General features: G+C 36.7%; 3 protein-coding genes and 1 non-coding gene across 5 annotated transcripts; 1 reads left to right on the forward strand and 3 right to left on the reverse strand.

The window, feature by feature from the left end:
- Positions 1 to 9,814: 9,814 nt before the first annotated feature.
- LOC139886543 (uncharacterized) lies at positions 9,815 to 14,585 on the reverse strand. Of its 2 annotated transcripts, none has more exons than XM_071870381.1 (2): positions 14,452 to 14,585; positions 9,815 to 13,869 (listed from the first exon to the last, which is right to left on the reverse strand). In XM_071870381.1, the coding sequence occupies exon 2, from the start codon at positions 13,847 to 13,849 to the stop codon at positions 10,043 to 10,045; it is 3,807 nt and encodes a 1,268-aa protein (XP_071726482.1). In that variant the 5' UTR covers positions 13,850 to 13,869; positions 14,452 to 14,585; the 3' UTR covers positions 9,815 to 10,042. The 2 variants fall into 2 exon arrangements, with proteins under 2 accessions (XP_071726482.1, XP_071726483.1); XM_071870382.1 differs by having other exon boundaries at positions 14,446 to 14,585.
- Positions 14,586 to 14,983: 398 nt separating this feature from the next.
- On the reverse strand, positions 14,984 to 18,645 carry LOC139868890 (protein disulfide isomerase pTAC5, chloroplastic). Its single transcript, XM_071857228.1, has 6 exons — positions 17,969 to 18,645; positions 16,774 to 16,869; positions 16,509 to 16,601; positions 15,909 to 16,149; positions 15,649 to 15,686; positions 14,984 to 15,300 (listed from the first exon to the last, which is right to left on the reverse strand). The coding sequence occupies exons 1-6, from the start codon at positions 18,581 to 18,583 to the stop codon at positions 15,178 to 15,180; spliced, it is 1,206 nt and encodes a 401-aa protein (XP_071713329.1). The 5' UTR covers positions 18,584 to 18,645; the 3' UTR covers positions 14,984 to 15,177.
- On the forward strand, positions 17,481 to 17,583 carry LOC139887496 (U6 spliceosomal RNA). The gene has a single exon (XR_011773318.1). It is a non-coding gene; the product is annotated as a U6 spliceosomal RNA (small nuclear RNA).
- Positions 18,646 to 19,029: 384 nt separating the features above from the next.
- On the reverse strand, positions 19,030 to 22,765 carry LOC139868894 (uncharacterized). The gene is made up of 11 exons (XM_071857234.1): positions 22,614 to 22,765; positions 22,435 to 22,506; positions 21,671 to 21,766; positions 21,502 to 21,577; positions 21,323 to 21,421; positions 21,144 to 21,226; positions 20,944 to 21,051; positions 20,699 to 20,836; positions 20,509 to 20,614; positions 19,672 to 19,886; positions 19,030 to 19,484 (listed from the first exon to the last, which is right to left on the reverse strand). The coding sequence occupies exons 1-11, from the start codon at positions 22,686 to 22,688 to the stop codon at positions 19,416 to 19,418; spliced, it is 1,137 nt and encodes a 378-aa protein (XP_071713335.1). The 5' UTR covers positions 22,689 to 22,765; the 3' UTR covers positions 19,030 to 19,415.
- Positions 22,766 to 25,593: the final 2,828 nt, after the last annotated feature.

A 25,593-nucleotide genomic window follows, 5' to 3' on the forward strand; every position in this document is an offset into this window, starting at 1 on the left:
TCGAACACTAGTATATACTAATAGACAAAACCCTGTTTCACTATTCATCAATAGTAACCAGGGGTATTTTCGTCATTTTCCTTTTTTTCCAACGATAAAAGAAGCAACTTTCGTAAAAGAACCATCCCTTCAATGTTACCAAAACATGTCGAAAAAAATTCTTTTTTACAAAAAAATCAACTAACTTTTTTTTCTCTTTTCTTCCTCAACGATAAAAGAGGCAACTTTCATAAAATGAACAACCCTTCAATACTACCAAAAGATGTCGAAAAACATTCTTTTTTACAAAATAAATCAACTAACTTAAAAAAAAAAGCGCTAAAAGAAGCAACTTTCACATAAGGAACAACCCTTCAATGTTAGATGTCGAAAAAAATTCTTTTTTACAAAATAGATGAAAACTTTTTTTAACTCGCATTCAAAACGAAGCCCCCAGCGCGAAGCGAGGCTCCACTACTACTACTACTACTACTACTAAGGAATAATAGCGTAAATTTGTCTTTACTTTTCGATAATCCAAGACGGTCCAAATCATCCGGGTACAAACTACTGGGTCGTGTGCGGGTTACCCATTTTTGATCATAAAAAACCCTTTCTGAAACATTTGAATTGGAGGGAAAATCAGATGCCGATTGCTCGACCAGAAACGTCTGATTCCAGAATCATTGCTTGTAACATCCCGCATTTTTCCGTTAAATTATTTTAACGCCCGTCTTTTTCTTTTTAAATAATACCCTTCATATCTAGATTCGTATCCTTTGTTAAGTAACATTTTAAATATTCTCGTTATCGGATTTTTAATATCTCCCGTACTTCCGTGTAATTTAAAATAATTCGTTTGGTCAATTCACGCACCCGCAACCGAACGCGAGGGACTAGTTTCGCCATTGGAGCAAAGATGTGACTAGCTTGACTAGTCAACACCCACCTCCCCATTTTCCTTTTCATTTTCATTTCCATTTTCTTTCTATACTTTCCAATTTTCTCTCAAACACCACTACAAAGAATCATCATCTAAATTCGGATTTGGAAGCTTCAACCAAAACAAAATACATATTTGGAATCCTCTCTTCATCCTCTTCAATTTGATACCAACTTCATCTCATTTGGGTAACTTTCTAAAATCACTAATTTTATGTGTTCTTGAGATTTTTGAGTTATAAAGTTGTTAATTAGTGTCTATGGCTCATTGTGATGTCGTGTATGTAATTTGTATGCTCGATTCGTTGTTTTTGGTGTAACTAGTTCAATATGAAAATTACTTGCTAAATTCTTGATTTTGGATGATCAAATGTTGTTAGATTGTTAAAGTGCATGTTTTAAAAGTGTTACTAGTATCATTAGCTTCGTTTTGATGTATAGGTTGATTAAGGAAACTCCAAGAACATGATTAATGATTTTGTGAACTTGGATTAGGGTTTGATGAGCTTTACATGAACTTTTGATGCGTCAAATGCTATGAGATATTGTTGTTAAGTGTTTTGTTGCAATGTGTGTTTGATTACCTTCGAAACGGCATAACATACATGTAAATTGGTTGCCCGAATCATAAAATGCGTTTTTGGAACTTGAACTTTGATTATGAATGTTTAATTGCGGTTTTTGGTTGTTGTAAGTGGAAGTTTGATTGATGAAATGCGTTTAGATGTTTTCCTTGTCAAAATACCTTTCCGATGGTATAAGATACATGTTCTAAGTGTTTTCGGATCAAGAGTTGTGTTGAAAAAGGTTTTGGCTCGTGCATACCATTGAAAAACAGAAGAGTCCCTGCACAGATAGTGGCGCGGCGCGCCCCCCTCCCTGCGCGGCGCGCAATACCACCTGGCCAGATTCTGCTCATTGTGACACTTTTCACGCGAAATGTTTGACTAGCTATTGACCTCCGATTCACATGAAACTTGTTCTAATACACTTGCATATGAATAATTAGCATAGAAAAATAGTCCGGGACCCGACCCGAACATGTTGACTTTTTCATTGACTTTGACCCGACCAAGTTTGACTTTTTGTCAAACTTAACCAATTAATTATGCAATCTTTCTAACATGATTCTTTACTTGTATTTTGCATGAAACTTGACAATTTGATTCACATGCTATATAACCGAGTCGTAACGAGCCATAGGACTAATTGAACATCTTGACCGTTTGTGTTTACCGTTATTGATATAACCTATATGTTTAGGTCAAGACTAGCTTTGTCTTTGCACGCGTTTACTTGTCGAAGTACTTTATTAACTCTTGCACTCAAGGTGAGATCATAGTCCCACTTTTTACTCTTTTGAACTTACTTTTGGGATGAGAAAACATAAACGATTCTTTTGAACTAAGTGAACACAAGAACGGGAAAACAAACATTCTACATACGAGTTTAGAAGAAAAATCCTCAATCCGATTATCATTAGTTACATCAGATGGTGTAAGCGAGAACTTATGTTATATGACCATATGGGTTTGACAACCCTCATCTTTGACGGTTCGCTACCGTCTACGGATGAAATATATTTTCGGGAAACAGTGTTGTTCTAGCACTAATTGATGGGGTATTCAACGGACGGAATGTTAAGTTTTGATAATTGGGTGCTCGTGAATATTAACTTTTAGAATGTGTTACTATTATTTCAACTTTGCAAACCTTGTGGTTCGACTTACTTACTTTTACTCACTTACTTACTTAAACCTATGATTTCACCAACGTTTTCGTTGACAGATTTCTATGTTTTTCTCAGGTCTTGCACGATATGTGATACATGCTTCCGCTCACTATTTGATACTTGCATTGGATGTCGAGTATACATGCATTACTTGGAGCGTCTTTTGACTTTACTTTAAACCGTGTCGCCTAGATTTCAAATGTACTTATAACCTTGTAACTTAACTTTTGGTTGAACAATTCTTGTAAACTTTGAAAACAATCTTTATTTTGAAATGAGGGTGACATATTTTGGTCAAACATTGTCATAAAGACTTATGACCAGGTAATGGGACCCACGTAGTCGACGCCGTCACTTGACGATTTGTCGGGGTCGTTACAAGTGGTATCAGAGCCTTGGTTGTAGGGATTTAGAGTTCATTTGTGTCCACCCCGATTCATAGGGTACATAGGTGAATCTAGACTACAACCGGCATATAGACTGAAGTAGGAATTACTTGACTATTTGTGCATTTATACTCGAACTCTTCTATCATATCTGACTCGTATTCGATCTTGATCTTACGTTGATAAATTTTGTTGATGCGCCACCTTGACTTTGTGAAGTAATGTTAAATGCACATGAGAATCAGGGTAATATAATTTCCGGGATTATATTACGGTGATTCACATGGACGTTCCGACATTATGACATAAAGAATTTAAGGAGAGTCAAGGAAAATTTTCTCTCTATCCTTATTCCATATCACGGTTAGTATTTTTGAGAATACTAATCAACGATATTCTTGTGTCATGAAGGAACAATGGTTCACCAAGGTCAACACAACACTCCTCTCGAAACTCTAGAACAAGCTCTTCAACGAATGATAACCACCGCCGTGGGTACGGCCGTGGCCAATCACTTTTCTAACAACAACAATCATGGAGCCGGTAATTCAATCGAAGGTTGCTCCTACAAGAACTTCATGAAGTACAATCCTCCCACTTTCGATGGAACCGGGGGACCGGTTACTCTCACCTGATGGTTTGAACAAACAGAATCCGTTTTTAGCATAAGCGGTTGTCAGGACCAAGATAAGGTCAAGTTTTCCACCCTCACTCTTACCAGTATCGCTCTCTCATGGTGGAACACGTATGTACAATCAGTGGGTATCGATGAAGCCCTTACACTCTCTTGGACCGAATTAAGAGAAAGAATGATCACCGAATACTTCCCGCGCGATGAGACTCGAAGGCTCGAGCAAGGGCTAAGGAATTTAAGAACGGTCGGGAATGACCTCGGAGCTTATAATCAACGGTTTACCGAACTAGTCTCAATGTGTCCAAATCTCATGACTCCCGAATCCCTAAGAGTCGAACTTTACATGGATGGCCTCCCTAAGAGCATTCAACACGGGGTAATGGCATCCCAACCCACTAACCTACAAGAGGCTTTAACAAAGGCCCACCAAACTTTAGAAACGGTGAATGAAATGGAAGCACCGGTACGAATGGTCGAGAACCACCCGGGTAACAACAAAAGAAAATGGGAAGCCTCGCAACCAAGCAACCACAACAATAACAACATCTCCAAGAAGCCTTTCACCCCCGGCGGCAAGAAGGGGTATGCCGGAACCCTACCTCACTGTAACAAGTGTCGCAAACATCATTTTGGTGAATGTGGCAAACCATTTTGCGTCAAGTGTCAAAGAAGTGGCCATGTGGCCCATGTCTGTAAGGGTACCGTTACCGTCGCTCGAAGGGTGCCCAACGCACACAGGACGGGTGCATGCTTTGAGTGTGGCCAACTGGGTCATTTTAGGAATGTGTGCCCAAAGAAGAAATCAACCCCAACGCACGCCATTGAACTTTCAACATCGACACCTAGGATGCCCGAGACGACGATGGACTAGTCACGGGTACGTTTCTTCACAACAAACCGTATACTTCATACTTGTTCGATTCGATTACCGCTAGACGTTTTACAACCAAGACTTTGACTTGTACTCATTACCTTCCATCTTTTCCCCTAGATACTATTTAGGCGATTTAAGCGACCAACGGAAAAATATTGTGTGCCTATAAATATTATCGGAGGATATACGTTAAGAAATTGAACTCGACACCAATAGAACTAAGGAACTCAAAACCTATTCATTAAGGAGAAATTGTTGCCCTACATTTATGTATAGATTATTGTGAACTAAGAAATTTTCGGTTGGAAACCGATACCCTCTCCCTCGCATCCATGACCTCATGATTATTTGCACGAATCCCGTATGTTCCAAATCGACCTCCGTTCCGGTTATCATCAATTGGGGGTTAAGTGAGACGATGTCTCCTAAGCCACTTTCCGAACTCGCAACGTTAGTTGTAAATCTCTCTTAGTACCGTTTGATTTATTTAGGGCTCGCCCGTATCCATAAACCTCTTGAACCGCGTATGCAAATTCATATAGACTAATCTGTTATCGTATTTATAGATGACATCTTAACTTATTCAAGTAAAGAAGGAAAACGAACAACATCACCATCTTAAGCTCGAACTTTTGAGAAAAGAGCAACTCTATACCAAATTCTCCGAGTGAGAATTTCTGTTGAACGAAGTCCAATTTTCTAGACCATGATGTTAATGGTCAAGGCATTACAATCAATCTCGAAATCAAGCCACATGTAATCAGGAAACTCTCCCAACTCAGACTTATATTCGTAAAAATATTAGATCTCACCGGTTGTTACCGAAGATTCATTTCTGACTTTTCTCGTGTCACACGACTTTTAAACTCGTTAACTCACTAAGGAAAACTCTAAACCTCTCCGTGTTCGAACCTTGAGCGTGATTCTTCACACCAACATTTCTAGTTAAAATCGTATAGCAACAGATGGAACTCAAACATGGAAATATTTCTACTTGAACGCCGAAAGGAATACTCTCTCGACTCAAAAATCAACATAACTGAAATTCGTTATTTTGCACGAAGAATTCGAATACTAAATTGTGGATCCGATCAATTTTCTCGTCATCCCGTACCACACTACCTACCTCTGTTATTTCACCGTCACCGTCTGATATTACTGGGATTTAAGATAACACACAATCCAACGATACTTCACTCTTCTTTGACTTAACGCCCTTGTGTTTCTGATAATCGGTCAACTATTATTCAACCCCGAACTATACAACTACGTGTACTACCTCGTTTCTCTTTCAGACTTCAACTTTTGACAACTAGAGGCACATTATGGCAACCTCGAGATGTAAACTCATCCTATTCTAAGTCCTCATTTCACTACTATCTTTACCGTTCGCATTTCCGTTTAAAGAAACTCCTTGTAACATTTCTCCATGGATAGAGAAACTCCTCATATTACATAAGTATTCGCCACGAGGGTGAATAGTCCTAACGAACATTTTTCGAACCCTAACTAACTTGTTCAAACGTATCTTAAGAGATTCTATTCCAACACGGTGTATCTTTGTCAATTATTCCGTATCGAAATACTCGTTTCACTTCTAGTTTTACAAGAAACCTTGGGAACCCGCTTAGACATGAGTACCGCGTACCACCCACAAACTGACGAACCGAGCAAACGAACGATTTACGTCTTGGAAAGACATGTCACAAACTCGTATTGTCACCTTTAGTAGATCACTCTTACAACAGTAGTTACCACTCGTGTGTTCACGCGCACTTTCCGAAACCCTATATGACCGCTAATGTCATACCCCTGTTCATTTAACCAAAGCATCAACCACCGAAATCTGAACTCCATCAAGAAACAACAATTGAAATCATTCAAATCCGAGGAGGGCTCGAGACGATCCGTAGTCGCCAAAAGAGTTATACCAAACTTAGATGAAAACCTCACAAATCCCAGTGTGTAACCGCGTAATATTGAGAAACCGCACCTTGGAAAGGTGTAATCCATTTTGGGAAATCGAGAAAGGCTATAGCCGCAATATTGAACCTTTTGAAACCTTGGGGCGTATTGGAACCGCTTCCTACCGTTTAGAACTTCCGACTCAATTAAGTTTCCGTTTACCTTACATTTCGTGTAACAAACATAGAAACGTGTCCTGCAGAACAGGAACGTGCAATTCTTCTAAATGCACCAACTATTGAAGACAAACTTCTCTTCATAGGAAAACCAGTTGAAACCGGGGATCGTAAAAATCCAAATTCATGAGAACACTCAAGGACGTACCTTCACTTATTCATAGCATTGACATCTCCGGTCTCGAGTGAGAGGCATCGATTATTATTTCCAACTAAATTTCGGGACGAAATTTCTTTTGAGGTGTGGATAATGTAACATCCCGCATTTTTCTGTTAAATTATTTTAACGCCCGTCTTTTTCTTTTTAAATAATACCCTTCATATCTAGATTCGTATCCTTTGTTAAGTAACATTTTAAATATTCTCGTTATCGGATTTTTAATATCTCCCGTACTTCTGTGTAATTTAAAATAATTCGTTTGGTCAATTCACGCACCCGCAACCGAACGCGAGGGACTAGTTTCGCCATTGGAGCAAAGATGTGACTAGCTTGACTAGTCAACACCCACCTCCCCATTTTCCTTTTCATTTTCATTTCCATTTTCTTTCTATACTTTCCAATTTTCTCTCAAACACCACTACAAAGAATCATCATCTAAATTCGGATTTGGAAGCTTCAACCAAAACAAAATACATATTTGGAATCCTCTCTTCATCCTCTTCAATTTGATACCAACTTCATCTCATTTGGGTAACTTTCTAAAATCACTAATTTTATGTGTTCTTGAGATTTTTGAGTTATAAAGTTGTTAATTAGTGTCTATGGCTCATTGTGATGTCGTGTATGTAATTTGTATGCTCGATTCGTTGTTTTTGGTGTAACTAGTTCAATATGAAAATTACTTGCTAAATCCTTGATTTTGGATGATCAAATGTTGTTAGATTGTTAAAGTGCATGTTTTAAAAGTGTTACTAGTATCATTAGCTTCGTTTTGATGTATAGGTTGATTAAGGAAACTCCAAGAACATGATTAATGATTTTGTGAACTTGGATTAGGGTTTGATGAGCTTTACATGAACTTTTGATGCGTCAAATGCTATGAGATATTGTTGTTAAGTGTTTTGTTGCAATGTGTGTTTGATTACCTTCGAACGGCATAACATACATGTAAATTGGTTGCCCGAATCATAAAATGCGTTTTTGGAACTTGAACTTTGATTATGAATGTTTAATTGCGGTTTTTGGTTGTTGTAAGTGGAAGTTTGATTGATGAAATGCGTTTAGATGTTTTCCTTGTCAAAATACCTTTCCGATGGTATAAGATACATGTTCTAAGTGTTTTCGGATCAAGAGTTGTGTTGAAAAAGGTTTTGGCTCGTGCATACCATTGAAAAACAGAAGAGTCCCTGCACAGATAGTGGCGCGGCGCGCCCCCCCTCCCTGCGCGGCGCGCAATACCACCTGGCCAGATTCTGCTCATTGTGACACTTTTCACGCGAAATGTTTGACTAGCTATTGACCTCCGATTCACATGAAACTTGTTCTAATACACTTGCATATGAATAATTAGCATAGAAAAATAGTCCGGGACCCGACCCGAACATGTTGACTTTTTCGTTGACTTTGACCCGACCAAGTTTGACTTTTTGTCAAACTTAACCAATTAATTATGCAATCTTTCTAACATGATTCTTTACTTGTATTTTGCATGAAACTTGACAATTTGATTCACATGCTATATAACCGAGTCGTAACGAGCCATAGGACTAATTGAACATCTTGACCGTTTGTGTTTACCGTTATTGATATAACCTATATGTTTAGGTCAAGACTAGCTTTGTCTTTGCACGCGTTTACTTGTCGAAGTACTTTATTAACTCTTGCACTCAAGGTGAGATCATAGTCCCACTTTTTACTCTTTTGAACTTACTTTTGGGATGAGAAAACATAAACGATTCTTTTGAACTAAGTGAACACAAGAACGGGAAAACAAACATTCTACATACGAGTTTAGAAGAAAAATCCTCAATCCGATTATCATTAGTTACATCAGATGGTGTAAGCGAGAACTTATGTTATATGGCCATATGGGTTTGACAACCCTCATCTTTGACGGTTCGCTACCGTCTACGGATGAAATATATTTTCGGGAAACAGTGTTGTTCTAGCACTAATTGATGGGGTATTCAACGGACGGAATGTTAAGTTTTGATAATTGGGTGCTCGTGAATATTAACTTTTAGAATGTGTTACTATTATTTCAACTTTGCAAACCTTGTGGTTCGACTTACTTACTTTTACTCACTTACTTACTTAAACCTATGATTTCACCAACGTTTTCGTTGACAGATTTCTATGTTTTTCTCAGGTCTTGCACGATATGTGATACATGCTTCCGCTCACTATTTGATACTTGCATTGGATGTCGAGTATACATGCATTACTTGGAGCGTCTTTTGACTTTACTTTAAACCGTGTCGCCTAGATTTCAAATGTACTTATAACCTTGTAACTTAACTTTTGGTTGAACAATTCTTGTAAACTTTGAAAACAATCTTTATTTTGAAATGAGGGTGACATATTTTGGTCAAACATTGTCATAAAGACTTATGACCAGGTAATGGGACTCACATAGTCGACGCCGTCACTTGACGATTTGTCGGGGTCGTTACATTGCTCATGTCGATATGGACTGCTTTTACGTTCAAGGTTTTCTTAACGCACTACTCTATTTCTAATTGCTTTTCTGTAGGTACACATATACATAGTTACATACAATTTTATATTGTTACTCTTTAGGTTTGCACCATTTTTTTTCCCTGAAATTAAATAAACATTTTATTATTATTTAATTATCATTTTTAACAAGTTTAAAGTGCGGAATTTTATAGTGAACAGGACTTTTGGGGGTATTAGTTATGACGCAGTGAGAAGTGTAACCACCAAAAAGTATTTAAATCCGCCTTAAGATAATAAAAGAACTTGATGGATTCATTTTGAGTTATAACTGAAAATTTTGAGTGCATATAATTATCGTTATCTTGTACCTTACGATTTACGACACAATCACCCTGTACCAAACTGATTCACCTGCACCCCTTTTAACCGGCAGCTGGCACCTATCATACATGAAAACACACACACACACACACACACACACACACACACACACAAAAAAAAGATACAAAAGTTCACATGAAAACCTACAATTAGAAAGCAACTACATTGTTGCTATTATCACATATAAACTCCAAGATCCATTATTAACTGGAAAATGGTAGCATTAACATGAAAAAGTTTAAACACATAATAATAAAATTATTATACACTACATACATTACATAAACATATACACACAATATTGAAATTTTATCTGCTATATGTTTCTTCTATTCCAATATTTATTGAGCACCTTAGACAAACATGGTCAACTCAGGTCTACTGTATACATTTTCTCCATCATCTTCCAGCATAGGATAAGAAGACACAAGAGCATCTTGTGCACCGATGTACAACGAGTTATAAATTCTCCAGTACACTTCCCTAACCTTCCTAGCAGGATGAAACAAACCCTGTAAACAATAGTTAAGCACAATGGCTGCACCCAACGCCACCCGCATCCCCTCAATGGCTTCCATCACAGCATTTATAACGTGCGGTGATGTCTCAAATATGTTAGGCCATACATAATTTAGTAAGTGGACCAACGCATCCTCACAGCCCAAACCAGCCACTCCAAGAGCCATATGTTTAACCGCAGAGGCTGCAGTTTGTCTATGAACCAAGTCCCGGTCCATAAGAGCATCTTCAAGAAGTGGAGTTACTGCATAAATGTAATCCTTACCCATCTCACCAATGTACTCGAAAAGAAACGATAAAGATTTCAACACACCGTTCTGCACGTTTAGCTCGGGTACACGATACTCGTTCATTAAAGCCGGTAAAACAGTGAAAGGTGAACACGTTTCTGCGACGATTGCAATTGCGACAGTTGTGCAAACACGATTCTGTCGATCTTGTACCTTAAGATTGTTTAAAAGGGTCGCTAATACATCTTGAGGTCCAATAGCTTTTGCTATGTACCCAAATGTGTTAACAGCAGCTCGACGGATACCTTTTTTGTGGGCTTTAAGCATTTCGAGCAGCTCAAAGCAGATCCTCATCCACTCACGTGCAGGTACAAACTCTGCCCCACGGTCAGCAATACGGCCCACCAGGTCAATACAATTCTCTTGAACCTTTTCGTGACGATTTTTCAAGATTGGGGTTAAACGTGGGAGAAGGTCTTTAATTGGAGGTGTCATTTTGGTCATACCAATAACGTTGACAATTGCTTTAAGAGCACCCAATATTGATCCCAAAACTTCTGGATATTCTTCTCCTAGATACTCGTACAAGACAACCCCGAGATGCCCCATGAGTTGTTCTTCCTGGCATTGTTTCATCACGACTGCAATTCTTGAAATCAGATCTGCAGCTTGTTGTCTCACCTTAGCACTTTTATTGTTTAGACGCCACTTTATAGTACCACAAATTTGAGGAAGATATGGCTTAACGCGTAGTCCAAGAGAGTTAACAACTGCACCAAACCCATTGAGCATCACATTGGCATCATCACTAGTTTGTTCTTGGAAGGCGTATAGAATACCATCAATGAGAAGCTCTTCTAAACGAGGATCGATATCAGAAGCACCTAGATTTGCTACAGTTTTCTCGATTGTTTCCATCACCATTCTTCTATATGGTTCGCTTTCGTCTTTCAAGTCTTCAACTATTCGGGCCACAATATCAGGAACACCAACTTTGTTTGCTATCTCGACAGTCGTCTCAACAAGCTGTTTATAGTTTCGACGGTCTAAAGCCATCCTTCTGACCCAAAAGTTTCTGAAAAATTCTGGTAGGATATCACTGCGAATGTAATCAGCCTCAACACCTTCAGTACTCACACACTGCTTCACCACTTTAAGCACAATTTTCTTCATTTCTTCATCTGGAGACTGAAATTCTCGGATCAGTATAACCATTACTTCCTTTGTATAGTAGCTAGCATATATGGCATCCATCAGCGGGATAATAAAGCCGATTGCCTTCAAGAAAGCAGCCAAGACCTTGCCTCGGTGGGATCGAATACCTTTCCACAAAGGCTTGAGAACCGAGTCGAAGCTCTCGATACCATACGGAGCAGCAGCCTCGGCAAGCGCAGCCAATGAGAGGGCAGTGATTGTTCTTACCTTTTGATTCTCATCGTTGAGACCATGTTCTATAATCTCCACAAGAGATCTTAAATGAGGAAGAACTGCACAGCCTATGAGTATAGCAATTTGCTGAACGATCTTTATACCAGTGTGCCTAGCTTGCCAAGATTTCTTACTTTGACACACAGCTTTTAAGAAAGGTAACAAAGCTGGGATTCCAAGTGCTGATGCGACAACGCTGAAAGCTCTAGCAGTGGTGTTCCTCACGTATTCATCGATGTTGTCAATATCTGGACGCATTGCAGCAATCATAGTTGCTAACCCAGCTGCCTTACTGAGATTCGATATGATTTCCCGACCCTCTACACGAGCATAATAGTCTTCATCGATCAGCAGAGGTTCTATCACAACCAGAATCTTGTGGACATAAGGTCGTACGAGCTCATCTAACTTGTAAAGCACCCTGTCTATGACTTTCACCAACAAGTGTCTTTCCTGATCCTCCAAAGTAGGCTGCATAAGCAAAGGAAGAATACGATTGAATAAAGGCCCAGCACCAAGTTCACGAGCCTTATCAGTGAGTTGTCTCAAAGCTGTTTTCCTCTGTGGAGGAGTACCATTCTTAACCTTGAGCAAAAGTTTCATAATTTTTCGCTCTTTTTGCTCGTCTGGAGACAACTCTTCTTCCTCTTCCTCGTTCAACAAGGCACCAAAGTATTGGTAATCTTCTGGCTTCATAAACGGTAATCCACCTGGCATCTCTTTTGGAACATCAAACTGTTGACCCCTATTTTCTTCAGGAATAGAATACAGAGGTGTTCCTAAAGGAGTCGGTGTAGCAAGAAGCTTCCGTGCAGGAGTTCTAATAGGAACGTAAGAAGCAGGAGGTTCAAGAATCTTATAACCTTCTTGAGGAAACATCGCGTCTAATTCTTCATCCGTTAATGGTCTATTCCTGTCTTCAATATCTTTCTCCCATCTCAACAAATTATACTGCTCGGGTGTTATCGCACCACGCATATTTATTGCTCCCGGGGTTGGAGTCGCAAGTTCAACCCCACCAACAGGGGTGACACCAGGTGTATATGCAGCGCCAGGTGTCGCACCACCTGGTGTAACACTTCCCATGGTTGCCGGTGTCTCGTCCCACCTTGACTTTTGACGTTTTGGGGTCGGGGTAGCCATGCCCGATAACTTTGGCGTAGCGTCCCACGCCATTCCAGCTGGAGTAGCACTCGGTGTAACTCCGCCAGCTGGCGTAGCATCAGAATCAGCCAACCGACCAGGTGTCGGAGTTTCGTCCCACCTGTTTTTCTTAGACAATGAAGGAGTTGCATCGCCGATTCTCCCGGGTGTCGGGGTAGCATCCCATCTTCCGATTCCTGGAGTCGAATCCGGCATATCCCAATCCGAACCAGAACCAGTTTTCGCTTTCTTTGCATCATTATCCTGAGACTGATCCCATCGGTTCCTCCGTTTTTGAGCCGGCTGTGAAGCTACCGGTTCCTTATCTTTACCAGCGGCTTTATTATCTTCTTCTTCTTCCTTTTTCCTTCTAGCAATCACCTTCAAAGTCTCTTCTTTCTCTCTTTTCAAAACTGCTTCCCTCATAACATCAGCATACGTCCTCGTTTCAGGTTTAGGTGTCTTGTCACCGTTTGCAAAAGCATCATGTCTTTCTGGTGAGATAACCTGATTTAACCTCCTCCTCCTGTAATCATCCTCTCGGTCAATAATCCTTTGAGACTTCTTTAACCCCAAAGACTCATCATCAGCACCACGAGGCATATCGTTCAATAGAGACCTTGGTGCAGTGTAAGAAGCTAATTTCCTAGCAACTTCATTATCCATAGCATCAACATTTTCCTCATCATCATTAGCAGGAATTTCTCTGTTATAATCCTGAAATCGGTTGTTTCCATCATAAAGTTCAGTATCGAAAGTAATAGAGTTGGGCGCTAGCGCTGCCTCCATGATCTTCCTTTCCTCCTGAGTCTTAGCGATCTCCGCATCTACCGGATCCATATTTCAAACTTCTTATCGAACTGAAAACATATAAAAACCAAATCCGACAGTCAGTAATATCAGGAAAAATTTGACATCCTTATTAATAAAGTAGACATTAGAAGCGATCATGCAATCACTACTTAAGCCACCAATAACGATGCCAAAACAAGGTATAAACCCCTATTTGAAACCTTATAACGCATACAGCTTACAGAAAGTAGCATCCAATACCGCTAAATAATACAAATACAACTTGCACAGAGTTTCGTTCGAATATCAAGCAAGTAGGTAACTAGAGTCTAGAGTTAGTTACAAATATTTTATATTAGCTAGTCAGTAACTGTAATTCATTTTCTATATTTCGATTTTCATTTTCAATAATAATAATATCAGCTCTACAATTTTCTCTCAAGTTAGATTTCATATTCAGTTACTCGAATTCACTAAATTTAACTATTTATTCAATTTTTTATTTTTGCCTGAACTAAGGAACTACAGTATCATAATCTTGTCATCAAATTACAAGCATAGAGTAAATCAGGAAATACAGAATCATAATCAAGTGCTAACAATACAAATAAGATTAAACTAATTGATCACGAAACAGAGCTTACACTTACTAGGGTTTGTTGTGATTACGCGCGCGATATTTTGGTACCAACAAGTAGCAAAAATGGGAATTTTGGGGCTTTGCTTGTCTGTTAAACGATCGAGTTGTAAGTTAGTCAACGCGGCCGGTCAGTGTTAACAGAATTGATTATTTGATTTGAGTTCATCAAAGTAACGTCAGCCTTCCAGAAAGCTATTAAGTTATAAAATAGTCCCTGAACTATTGAGTATAGTTTAATTTAGTCCTTTAACTAGTTGATAACGTTTAATTTAATCCTTCAGCTACTGGATAACGTTTAATTTAATCCTTCAGTTACTGGATAACGTTTAATTTAGTCCTTCAGCTACACGTAAACACCGTGGATTGATCTTCTTGCCACATTATGTATGAGTTGATCTGTTTTATCCACTTCAGTTTTTGGAGTATTATGGTTTACGTGAAACTGTCAATCAAAAGATATATTGTTTGATGTTCTCATATTCTTATATCTCGTGTTTAAACTCACTAGCAACAGACCAGGAAATGAGGAAAATGGTCGAAAATAATGATGAAAATATATGATTAAACCGCGTAGTAAAAATCTTCAATCTCTTCGAATAAAACAATAACAATAACAACTATAGTGAAAAAGAAAATAAAAAGTATGCTGATTTTGTCTCATATAGGCAAGCTATATATCAATATAGTATGTTGCTTCTACGTATATGTATGATACACCAAAATCAACTGTTAATGATCAAGTATGAGAGAGTCGTGTGATAGTGACTCCTACTCCAGTTCCTTGACACACGTCGCAGTTTATATGACCATGCCCTTCACAATATGGACATTTCGTCTCTTCACCTACCCATTCCAAAAACTGCACCAAAACACAAGATGTAACCTTTAAAGACTACTAAGATAGATGACCATAAAACAGTACCAAAGAAGAAAAACTTGGCATACATTAAATTGACTAAATAAATTGAGAAAATAGAAGATGTACTTATGTATACTATGTTGCCATGATTGGTGAAAATATGGAAAATAAATGTTGCTAAAATTGTGATAAAAACATGGAGAAAGTTTCTTCCCAGGATTGAATCTAAGAGGCAAGTTTATTTTTACTTGTTATTTCAGCAGGACTTTATTATTTATTATAATATTATGATTTTAATTTAAAGATTCTAATTATTATAATAATCGGTAACATTCGAAGTATGCTAACCTGTGGTTCTATGTTTGGCTCACCAGTTCCATCGCATTCTGCAACAAATCAAAATGGCTTGTTAGATGATCATCAGTAAACAAGTAAACACTCAATGACATTAGTGAAGGGTTCTTTACATGTCTGTTTAAAGTGATTACTTAACAATATGAAGTTGCAATAAGACTAATCTTGATTTTGATTCAATGACAATCAATCGAATTGGACACAACCGTTGTAAGTTTAACATATGTTAGAGAACAGGAATAAAGAACCCGCACCTAAGCACAATAATCGGCCTTCCCCACGACATGTAATACACTTTGTTGTCACAACGCCTTTGCTATCCGTTTGATTTTGACTATTTCGATTTTTCAGTCTGGAGGAGTCTTCGTATCTATTTTCACCAAGAAGAAAGACTCGATTATCAGACACATAAGCTTTTGGATCTTCATTCACAGTTTCAGAAGGAATATCTGGTATTTTTGTTACAGAAGTTGCAGCAACTCCATTTCCTTCCTCCTAAAACATCAAAAAAAACATCACATTAGCCTTTAAGGTATTTCTTAGAGGTGGCGATTTTGACCCAATTTGTGTTTGGTCAACAGATCAAATGGATCAAGCTCGAGAGTTGGCTCATAAAGGAAGCTGGTCAAATGAGTTTAGTGGGTTAATCGGGGTAAATGTCTTTCAATGTGTATAAATGCATGAAAAACTTTCTAATCTTCTTCATTAAAGTAGATTTAATTTAACACATTATTATACATAGGGAATATAGCAGAACCCATTTTACCCGTGCAAACATTTACAGGTTCTGACCGGATGCCCAACCCGCTTGTGACCAACCCATTTGGCCACCACTTTTCAAGATCTGCTTTTACCTTGGATCCAGAAGTCTCTTCTTGTTCATCCCCAATTAATCTTTCAAGAAGTTCAACCGTCATCACTCCAGTTTCAGGCACACCTATGGAAGACTAGAAAGCACAAATCACACAAGTAATAAACTTAATAATATATCAACAACAACAACACGCGTGTAAGAAATAATATATGTCATCTACAGAGTCAGTAAAGAACACAAACTCACCCCTTGCCCCCATTGTCGGTAAAAAAAATAAACATACAAATAAAAAGTTAGCAGCTCACCTGCCATGTTTTAACTGCTCTTTCGGTACCAGTTGAGAAGCTAGAGAATTCTTCGTCTTCCTCACCACAATAAAATCCTTCTTTTAGCAATGCCTCCTATCAATAGATTAGTCAAATCTAATTGTCAATTGTCAATAACAATCAAATAAAATCAAAAGTATAAGTGAAAAAGGTTTTCCTGTTCAGGCTATCAAAGAGATGTATGCGGTCTATCCGGGTTATCCCATGACCGTCTTTGACCTTTCCATGGCCAACTCATGATTGGCCATTTCATTTGTGCTTTCAGCAAGTTGGCGACACGAATCTATTTCTATGCTTCAATCGGATAACAATTGCTTGGATGCGTTTGAAGCCTCGAGATGACTTGCATGTAGAAAAATTTCTATGTTTTGGTAGTGAAGTTTGAACCTGACACCTTGTCAGGATATCAGGAAGCCACCCATCGGGTCATCTATGATCGTTAATCAACTCAAAAGTATCAATATTATTAAAAAAAAAAAATTAATGACAACCCTAAGGATGTCGATAGTGTGCACAAAATAGGTTGTACCTAGCGGTTAAATTTGACTTTTATGTGACAGTTATTGGCTTTTACAAGTTTTTTATGCATGTTAACGGTAGGCCCATCATTTGAATAATCCTATTATTAATATTGAATAATTGATACAGAGTATTGATAATATTAGATATTAATATCAATGTTATTAGTCCTTTCGGGGGACATCCGATAAATTAGAACAGTATGGAAAATATTAGCATGGCCACTACACAAGGATGACACGGACAAATCGAGAAATAGTAAAAGAAAATATCAATGAAAGTTTTTTATTTTTGAACGGCGATTTTTTGGGATCACTAGATCATTTATTTCAACGACCCTCATCATTTGCACGTAACACACACGTTCGGGCGGAAACCCGAACCCGGTCGACGGTACCCGAGAACACATCCATTCGGGTAGTGGTCCGGATAGAGGTCTGTGAACGAATCCGGTAAAACCTCCCTATAAGGTCAATATATACCACCATTATTGATGTTCAATTGGTTTAAAGAAAATCATGTCATCCCTAAGGATCGAACCCATGACCTCCCCTATCCCATGACGCAAAGTACATGGGGGAATCGTAGAGCTATGCCCACAAGTTCAATGTTATTAATATTCATTCATTGAGAATAACTATATAATCAAACAAACCTGCAGCATTTGAACCTGATCACCTTCTGATCCAACTCTCAACATTGTCACATTCTTCTTTTTCTTTTTCACTTTATTATCAGCCTTTATTTCTTCGGAAACCGTAACCACTTCCTTAACAACCTCTTCAATATCCTCAACTGCAGCCGCAACTTCCTCAATCGCAGCAGCTTCAACAACCAATGGTGAAGCACTCGATCCTCTCTCACCAATTTGACTCACTTCTTTCTTCAACACATGTAACAAATTCGTTACATTCGTAACAGAATTATTGTTATTACTATTATCCATCTCATGTCTTATTTCATCAAGTTGTTGTTTTAAATCATTAATCTGATTTAAAAGTAATTCTCTTTCGTTCTCCCACCTTTGTTGTTCTCGTATCCACCGTTGCTCTTCTCGTAACCACCGTTGTTCTTCTCGTAGCCATCGAGTCTCTTCTCGATCGTAATTCGAACTGTTGGGATTAAATGTGAAGCAAATGTGAGATTTTGAAAGGGAGATAGAATTGTGTTTTGTGAATGTGAATATACTGTTATTGAAGTGTGAAGGTGATGATTTGTGCCATGAATGTTGAAGAGTGTTGAAGCTTATTAATGGAATAGAAGATGACATATGAGCTTTTGAAGAAACTTACACAAGTTAATTGCAGACAGATATATGATTATTTTTGTTAGTTTTTTTTTTTTTGGATATATAGGTGATGAGTTTAAAGCCACACGACAGATATACGATTGTTCTGGATGGGGTGGGAAGCTAATGTGCACCGAATGCTACGTTTACTAAAATGCGCATGTGAGGTGGTATTTTTTAAGATTCAATTTTTTACTGCTTATCTGATTATTAATGGAGTAAAGTGGTTTTTCAACCGGACAAATTCTTTGGATAAATTAGTATTAAGTAGACTGAAAAGGCTTACATTTTATTGAATTGTACGAATATTTAGGTTACAACAAAACTATTTTAAGGCACATTGTATACAGTAATTTTAACTGATAAAGTATAAGTATCATCTATAGTTTATAAATTAAACTGAAATAACTACTTCCTGCTAAAGGGTATTGAGATATTCTGGCCTTCAAAATAACAACATTTCAAGTTTAACAATAAACCAACAAGAGTTACATAATTGCTCTCCAATGACATTTATTCAAAAATCTAAACATCTTATTTCAGAACTGCATAGACAGGCTTCTTCACAACCTCCACCGCATAACAAATACACAGATATCCGTCTTTCTTACCTCCCCACCGTTACAAATACAGAAATATGAATGGTTGCTATTTGCTATGTACCCTCTAGTCATCAAGCCTCAAACACGTGATGAATCAAGCAACATAATGAGATGAGTTCAACGTATAAAAGCAGCTAATAGAGAATGATCGTCTAAAGGAAAAATATGAATCAGAAGATGGTTCCTCTTCTGGCGGATGGTAAATCGACTTATTAGTCGAGCTTAACATTAGAATACAGAAGGGTGTCCTTTGTGAGGGGCATGTTCATTAGGAAGTGTATCTGCAAAAAACACAAGTTTACGGAGCAAATATCATTAGAAGTGTATCCAACCCACTCAACATCCCCCATACTTTAATCTCAATCTTTGAGTAGTAGATGATATATGAGGACAACATATTTCAGGGTGATTTAATGAAGCAATGTATCTTTAACAAAATGAATTTGAGCAAATGAAAGAACGACTTACTCCAAGGAGTGTGGCAATTATAAGAATGAATCCGGATAACCAAGCAAGGGTTCGTCTAACCAACACAACTTCTGCAATCCTGGTTGAGTCAGGCATACCCCCCTTGGTCTCCTCTAACCATCGAGAAGATGGCCTTGAACCGAAGTTCAGAGTCAACATTGTCTCTGATTCTTTATTGTCTGATCCACTAAGAAGGATAACTCCAACAATTTCACCTGCAAAATGACACAAAAAAGCAGATACTTATATAGAGTAACGAAAGATGCATTTAGTTTCAACCATAGTTTGAATAAAAGGAGGCTAGACAAACAAAAAAAAATCAAAATGCAGATGCAGTGCAGGTGGCATAATGGGCTGGAAGGGTAACAGATTAATCAGACAGCTTTGTGTGGGTCTGGTTTGGTAGCCATGAAACACTTTTGTCCAAAGTTCTTAAATATCTAATCAAATACATTTAAAAAGCTACTTTTTTTTGATAAACAATCTAATACTTTGTATAAAACTATTCATTAGGTTTTATACATTGAAATATATACCAGGCTGGTCAACCTGTTTCAAATTTTGCAAAACAGTTTTATTCATAAGCAAATTAATTAGAATTGCAACTTCTAAGATAAATCAAGGATATAATACAGCTCGGACTAATATATCAAGTTTGTTCCTTTTAATTCTTTCTCAGGAAAATTATGGTCTCATAAAAGCTACATTTCAGGTCATAAATGGATAATATAACTTATCACAAAAGTGATAGTGTTATTTTTTAGTGGAATGAAAAGCACTGCACAAAATAGAGAACAATCAAGCATATCAAAATAGTAGCTTGATCTAGAATAGTACCTTTGTAAGCTGTTTGCAGAGCATCATATATCTTGGATAATGAAGTCAACAATAGTTCAACACCTTGCTGGACAATTTCATCCGTTCCATATTGTTCTTGCAAAGCCTGAAACATATAAAATTTATAATTGTCCTAATGAGTACAAAATAGCAACGACTTATAAATTTAAAGAACAAAACATAGTGTCACCTTTACACCGTCAAATCTTCCTTTGATCAACTCTGCTGGACTATTTGTACTTCCCGATAAATCTCCATGCATTTGCACAGCCCTCTGAACATTGTATACGAGAGAGATAAGGCTTGTTGTAAACTCTCTATCTGCTTTCTGCACGAGTACAAAAATTGATAATCAAAACTACAAGAGAGAATATAGCACGTACCTATTGAAAAATAAACTAGAAACCATTCTGGTTGAAAAGAATAAAATAAAACCTTTGACATATCAAGTTTTAATTGAACACCATTTGCCAAGGGTACAATCAGCTCTCCACTGAATGAATCCCGTGCGTTACTAACATATGATCCACCCAACCAAGCAGCCTGAATTGATGAACGATATAATTTAGCACAAGAAACCGAAAGAGTGAACCAAACTGGAGTCTACCATATGTGAATGATAAATGAATACTAACAAAATCAATTAAATCCTGGTTGGTCCATTCCGAATATGAAGGCACGTGTTCATTCAACGAGATAAGTGATACCTCCTCTTCATCTACAAGTTTCAACCATGAATAAATTTCGGTTTCTTTGTCCATATAAAATTAGAAATAGAATTCTGAATTACACAAAAGAAAACGAAATGTTATACCTGAAAGTTGAATACTGACATCATTCTGACCTTCAGAAACTCTACTCTTTAGAGCCTTACTAAAAACATCGTTGTCTAGTCCTACTCCACGTTGCATGTCTGCATTTAAATGACAAACTGAAACATTTAGATAGATTCAAAAGCATTTTATAAAACGTTACATGAAGAGTGTTAGACACCTTCAATTCCGTCAATCTCTAGCATGAAAACAGCACGAGGCCTATCAAACGGATTAGGAATGATCACCTCATTCAACTGCAAGATAAAAAAGAAAATAATTTAAAACTGCACGGAAACATTTATGCATTAGAAGCACAAGTCCAGAAAGGAATAGGTAACGATCATCACCTTCTTTGAGCTTTCATAAGAAAGTGCAGTAGGAGGTGCAAAACCAAGCAGGATTGAGATAGCAGCACCAACGTCCGGAATTAACAATGATTCAGGCTGCAGACGCAACCACAACGATTTACTCTCATTTACCCTCTAAAGTAAGAACAGTAAAAATGGGTATCCGATAATTCTCTCACAATTACTTCTACTAGTAAAGTGTCAAGCCCTTTATGGTGAAACAAAATAGGAGACAAAGTTGCAAAATACTAATAAAACGAGTTTATAAATCACAGGAACAGTATATGCCTATGAATAAGCCAAAAGGATACTACCCTAATGTTGATTTTGTATGACAGCCAAGTCAAATATTCAAAGTTGGACAATTATCCACCTAGCATGTGAACATTATACTAGTGACTAACATTAACGGAAAACATGAACCATATGCTAGTCTAGGTAAACCCTAAAAAGATGACAACTGGAAGTGAACTCAGTATCTACTATGAACTTCAAACAATTTGCCCCTAATAAACTTCCATCCAATTCTCAGCTCACATAGTTTTAGATACTAAGTAACGATTAAGCACATCTAATGACCAGTCAGCAAATGTGTACTTACAGTGACCAAAAACAGAATCCCCCATTCAGTGTCATCAAGTAATTCGAAAACAGCGCATGTAAGTGCAAAATAAGATATAAGATAGTAATCACAATTGAAGATAACAAATTGACTGACAATCAATACAATAATGAAAGTATACAACAATTGTGAATGAAGTTACCTCGGATGAGGGAGATCGGAGATATTGGTGAATCGAGCTATCGAGAAACAAAACCGAACCGGTTCCATCGGCCTGAATCCAAAACAAATGATTGTAAATCAGCGATCACAATTAAAATTAAAAAAATATGATTGAATGATAATAATGATCGCGTATATAAGATGTATATGTATACAAACCCTAGCTTGTTGGCAGAAAATTGATGAGGAAATAAGCAAAATGAAATACAAGACACGATAATTTAGAGAATCCATGGGTTCTAAATTAATAAACTAAAGTAGATCGCAGGGTTTGAAATGATGGAACGCCCGTTTTATGATTTGTTCAATCCAATGGGAGTGATATATCCAAATGCATTTTTTATAAATCCAACTAAAAGTACTAAAATACCCTTGAATGATAGCTATACCGATTTTGATGTTAGAATTTTTATGAGGATATTTTAGGAAGAAAGCACCAAATATATGTGGATCTATCAAAACTGAATTTGGAGATATCATCTCCCCAATCGAATTGGTGAAGATGACGCTGGGAACAAATATAGCTGGAGACGACGTCGTGCTGCTCGTATAGTCTTTCTAAATTTTACGACTTTATTTTGTAAAATGACAATGCTAAACGTAGCCGTTAGACCATTTGTAACGGATCCAAGTGACCCCGTCACTTGCTGACATGGACCAAAGTAGCGTCATTTTTTTGCTGTAACAAGACATTACTTTGTGGTGTCACTTTGGCGTTTCTTAGAAAGAAACAACAAAAGTGACGGTGTCACTTGGTTTTTTTTAATTTTTTATTGATTTAAAAATATTATTTATATCACCATTTAATACCTGTAGTAACCGAACTTTTTCATGTTTATATATATTAAATGAGATTGATATTTACATGATTAAATGTTTCCAACATAATAAGCAATCAAACTTGTTAAGACTTGATTATTTGAAATGAGTTTCATATAGACAATTGACCACCCAAGTTGACTGGCGATTCACGAACATTAAAAACTTGTAAAAACTACATGCTGTTATATAAATGGATATATATATGGTTAACATGAGATTATGATAAGTAAGTATCTCCATAAATATGTTAACAATGAGTTATATACAAACAAATGAGATTATTGATTTAAGAAACTCGAAAATGATATATATAACGATTATCGTTATAACAACGTCTTACTAAATACATATGTATCATATTAATATATTGTTACACTATATTTAACATGATAAAATGATAATTAAGTAAATCATTAAGTGTGTTAACAATGAACTACATATGTAAAAACAAGACTACTAACTTAAGGATTTCGAAACGAGACATATATGTAACGATTATCGTTGTAATAGTATTTTAATATATATATATATATATATATATGATGTTAAGATATATTTATACACCATGTTATTATGATAACATAACAATTTAACATCTTATTTAAGTATTATAACAATGGATTAATTACATTTAACAAAATCGTTAACTTAAAGGTTTCAAAACAACACTTACATGTAACGACTAACGGTGACTTAACGACTCAGTTAAAATGTATATACATGTAGTGTATTAATATGTATTAGTACACTTTTGAAAGACTTCAAGACACATATCAAAGTACTTCTACTTAGCAAAAATGCTCACAACTACATTCTCATTCATTTTCATCAACAATTCTACGCGTATGTACCCGTATTCGTACTCGTACAATACACAGCTTCTAGATGTATTTACTATTGGTATATACACCTTTAATCATTCATTCTTAGCAGCCATCTTAGAGTCAAAAACATGTGGAACCATTATTTAACAACTTGTATGACTAATGAGCTAAAAACAAACTTAAGGATCTTTTTTTCTTTATAACAAGTAATCCCGTTTTTATAATTTCACCTCATTTTTCCATTCCATTTTCTCATACTTACACTCCAAATTCTCTCTCAAAATATTCCTAACATCATACTTGATCATCTCCAAGCATTTTCACCATTTTTTAGCTTCAATTACAAGCTTTAATCATTATAAAAACAACCATTCAAGAACACTTCAAGAAATCTTTCAAACTTGCTAGCTTACTTTCAATCTTGCAAATCCATTTCAAGTGATCATCCAATTTCAAGAAATCTTTCTTATTTACAGTAAGATATCTTTCTAATTCAAGGTAATACTCATACTCAAACTTTGATTCAATTTCTATAACTATAACAATCTTATTTCGAGTGGAAATCTTACTTGAACTTGTTTTGGTGTCATGATTCTACTTCAAGAACTTTCAAGCCATCCAAGGATCCTTTGAAGCTAGATCTATTTTTCTCTTTTCCATTAGGTTTATTCACAAAACTTGAGGTAGTAATGATGTTCATAACATCATTCGATTCATACATATAAAGCTATCTTATTCGAAGATTTAAACTTGTAATCACTAGAACATAGTTTAGTTAATTCTAAACTTGTTCGCAAACAAAGTTAATCCTTCTAACTTGACTTTTAAAATCAACTAAACACATGTTCTATATCTATATGATATGCTAACTTAATGATTTAAAACCTGAAAATACGAAGAACACCGTAAAACCGGACATACGCCGTCGTAGTGAAACCGGGGGCTGTTTTGGGTTAGAAAAATAAAAAACTATCTTAATCTTTGAATTGGAAGTTTGTTTTCTGGAAAAATAATATTACATATGAACATGATACTATATCCAAAAATCATGGTTAAACACAAAGTGGAAGTATGTTTTTCAAAATGGTCATCAAGATGTCGTTCTTTCGAAGGAAATGACTACCTCTTTAAAAAATGACATGTAACCTGTATTTTCGACTATAAACTTATACTTTTTCTATTTAGTTTCATAAATTTCAGTTCATTATGAAACCATAGCAACTTGAATCACTCAAAACGGATTTGAAACGAAGAAATGACGGGTAAAACAAAATTGGATAAAATTGCTAGTTTTAGCTACGAAAATTTTGTAACAAATCTAGACTAAACATATCCTAACTAATTTATATTGTATTATACATATTATGTAATCTTGGGATACCATAGACACGTATGCAATGTTTTGACATATCATATCGACCCATCTATATATATATTTCGGAACAACCATAGACACTCTATATGCAGTAATGTTTGAGTTAGCTATACAGGGT

This window comes from Rutidosis leptorrhynchoides, chromosome 1, assembly GCF_046630445.1.
Source record: "Rutidosis leptorrhynchoides isolate AG116_Rl617_1_P2 chromosome 1, CSIRO_AGI_Rlap_v1, whole genome shotgun sequence".
NCBI lineage: Eukaryota > Viridiplantae > Streptophyta > Magnoliopsida > Asterales > Asteraceae > Rutidosis > Rutidosis leptorrhynchoides.

Excerpts from the sequence above, each read along its gene's own strand:
- LOC139886543 (XM_071870381.1), bottom strand. The coding sequence starts at position 13,849 with ATGGATCCGGTAGATGCGGAGATCGCTAAGACTCAGGAGGAAAGGAAG.
- LOC139868894 (XM_071857234.1), bottom strand. The coding sequence starts at position 22,688 with ATGGATTCTCTAAATTATCGTGTCTTGTATTTCATTTTGCTTATTTCC. Across the intron at positions 22,507-22,613 it reads TTTTCTGCCAACAAGCTAGG|GCCGATGGAACCGGTTCGGT; the intron begins GTTTGTATACAT and ends TTTTGGATTCAG. Across the intron at positions 21,767-22,434 it reads TCCGATCTCCCTCATCCGAG|CCTGAATCATTGTTAATTCC; the intron begins GTAACTTCATTC and ends TTGCGTCTGCAG.
- LOC139868890 (XM_071857228.1), bottom strand. The coding sequence starts at position 18,583 with ATGTCATCTTCTATTCCATTAATAAGCTTCAACACTCTTCAACATTCA. Across the intron at positions 16,602-16,773 it reads GAGCAGTTAAAACATGGCAG|TCTTCCATAGGTGTGCCTGA; the intron begins GTGAGCTGCTAA and ends TGTGCTTTCTAG. Across the intron at positions 15,687-15,908 it reads AGGCCGATTATTGTGCTTAG|AATGCGATGGAACTGGTGAG; the intron begins GTGCGGGTTCTT and ends GATTTGTTGCAG.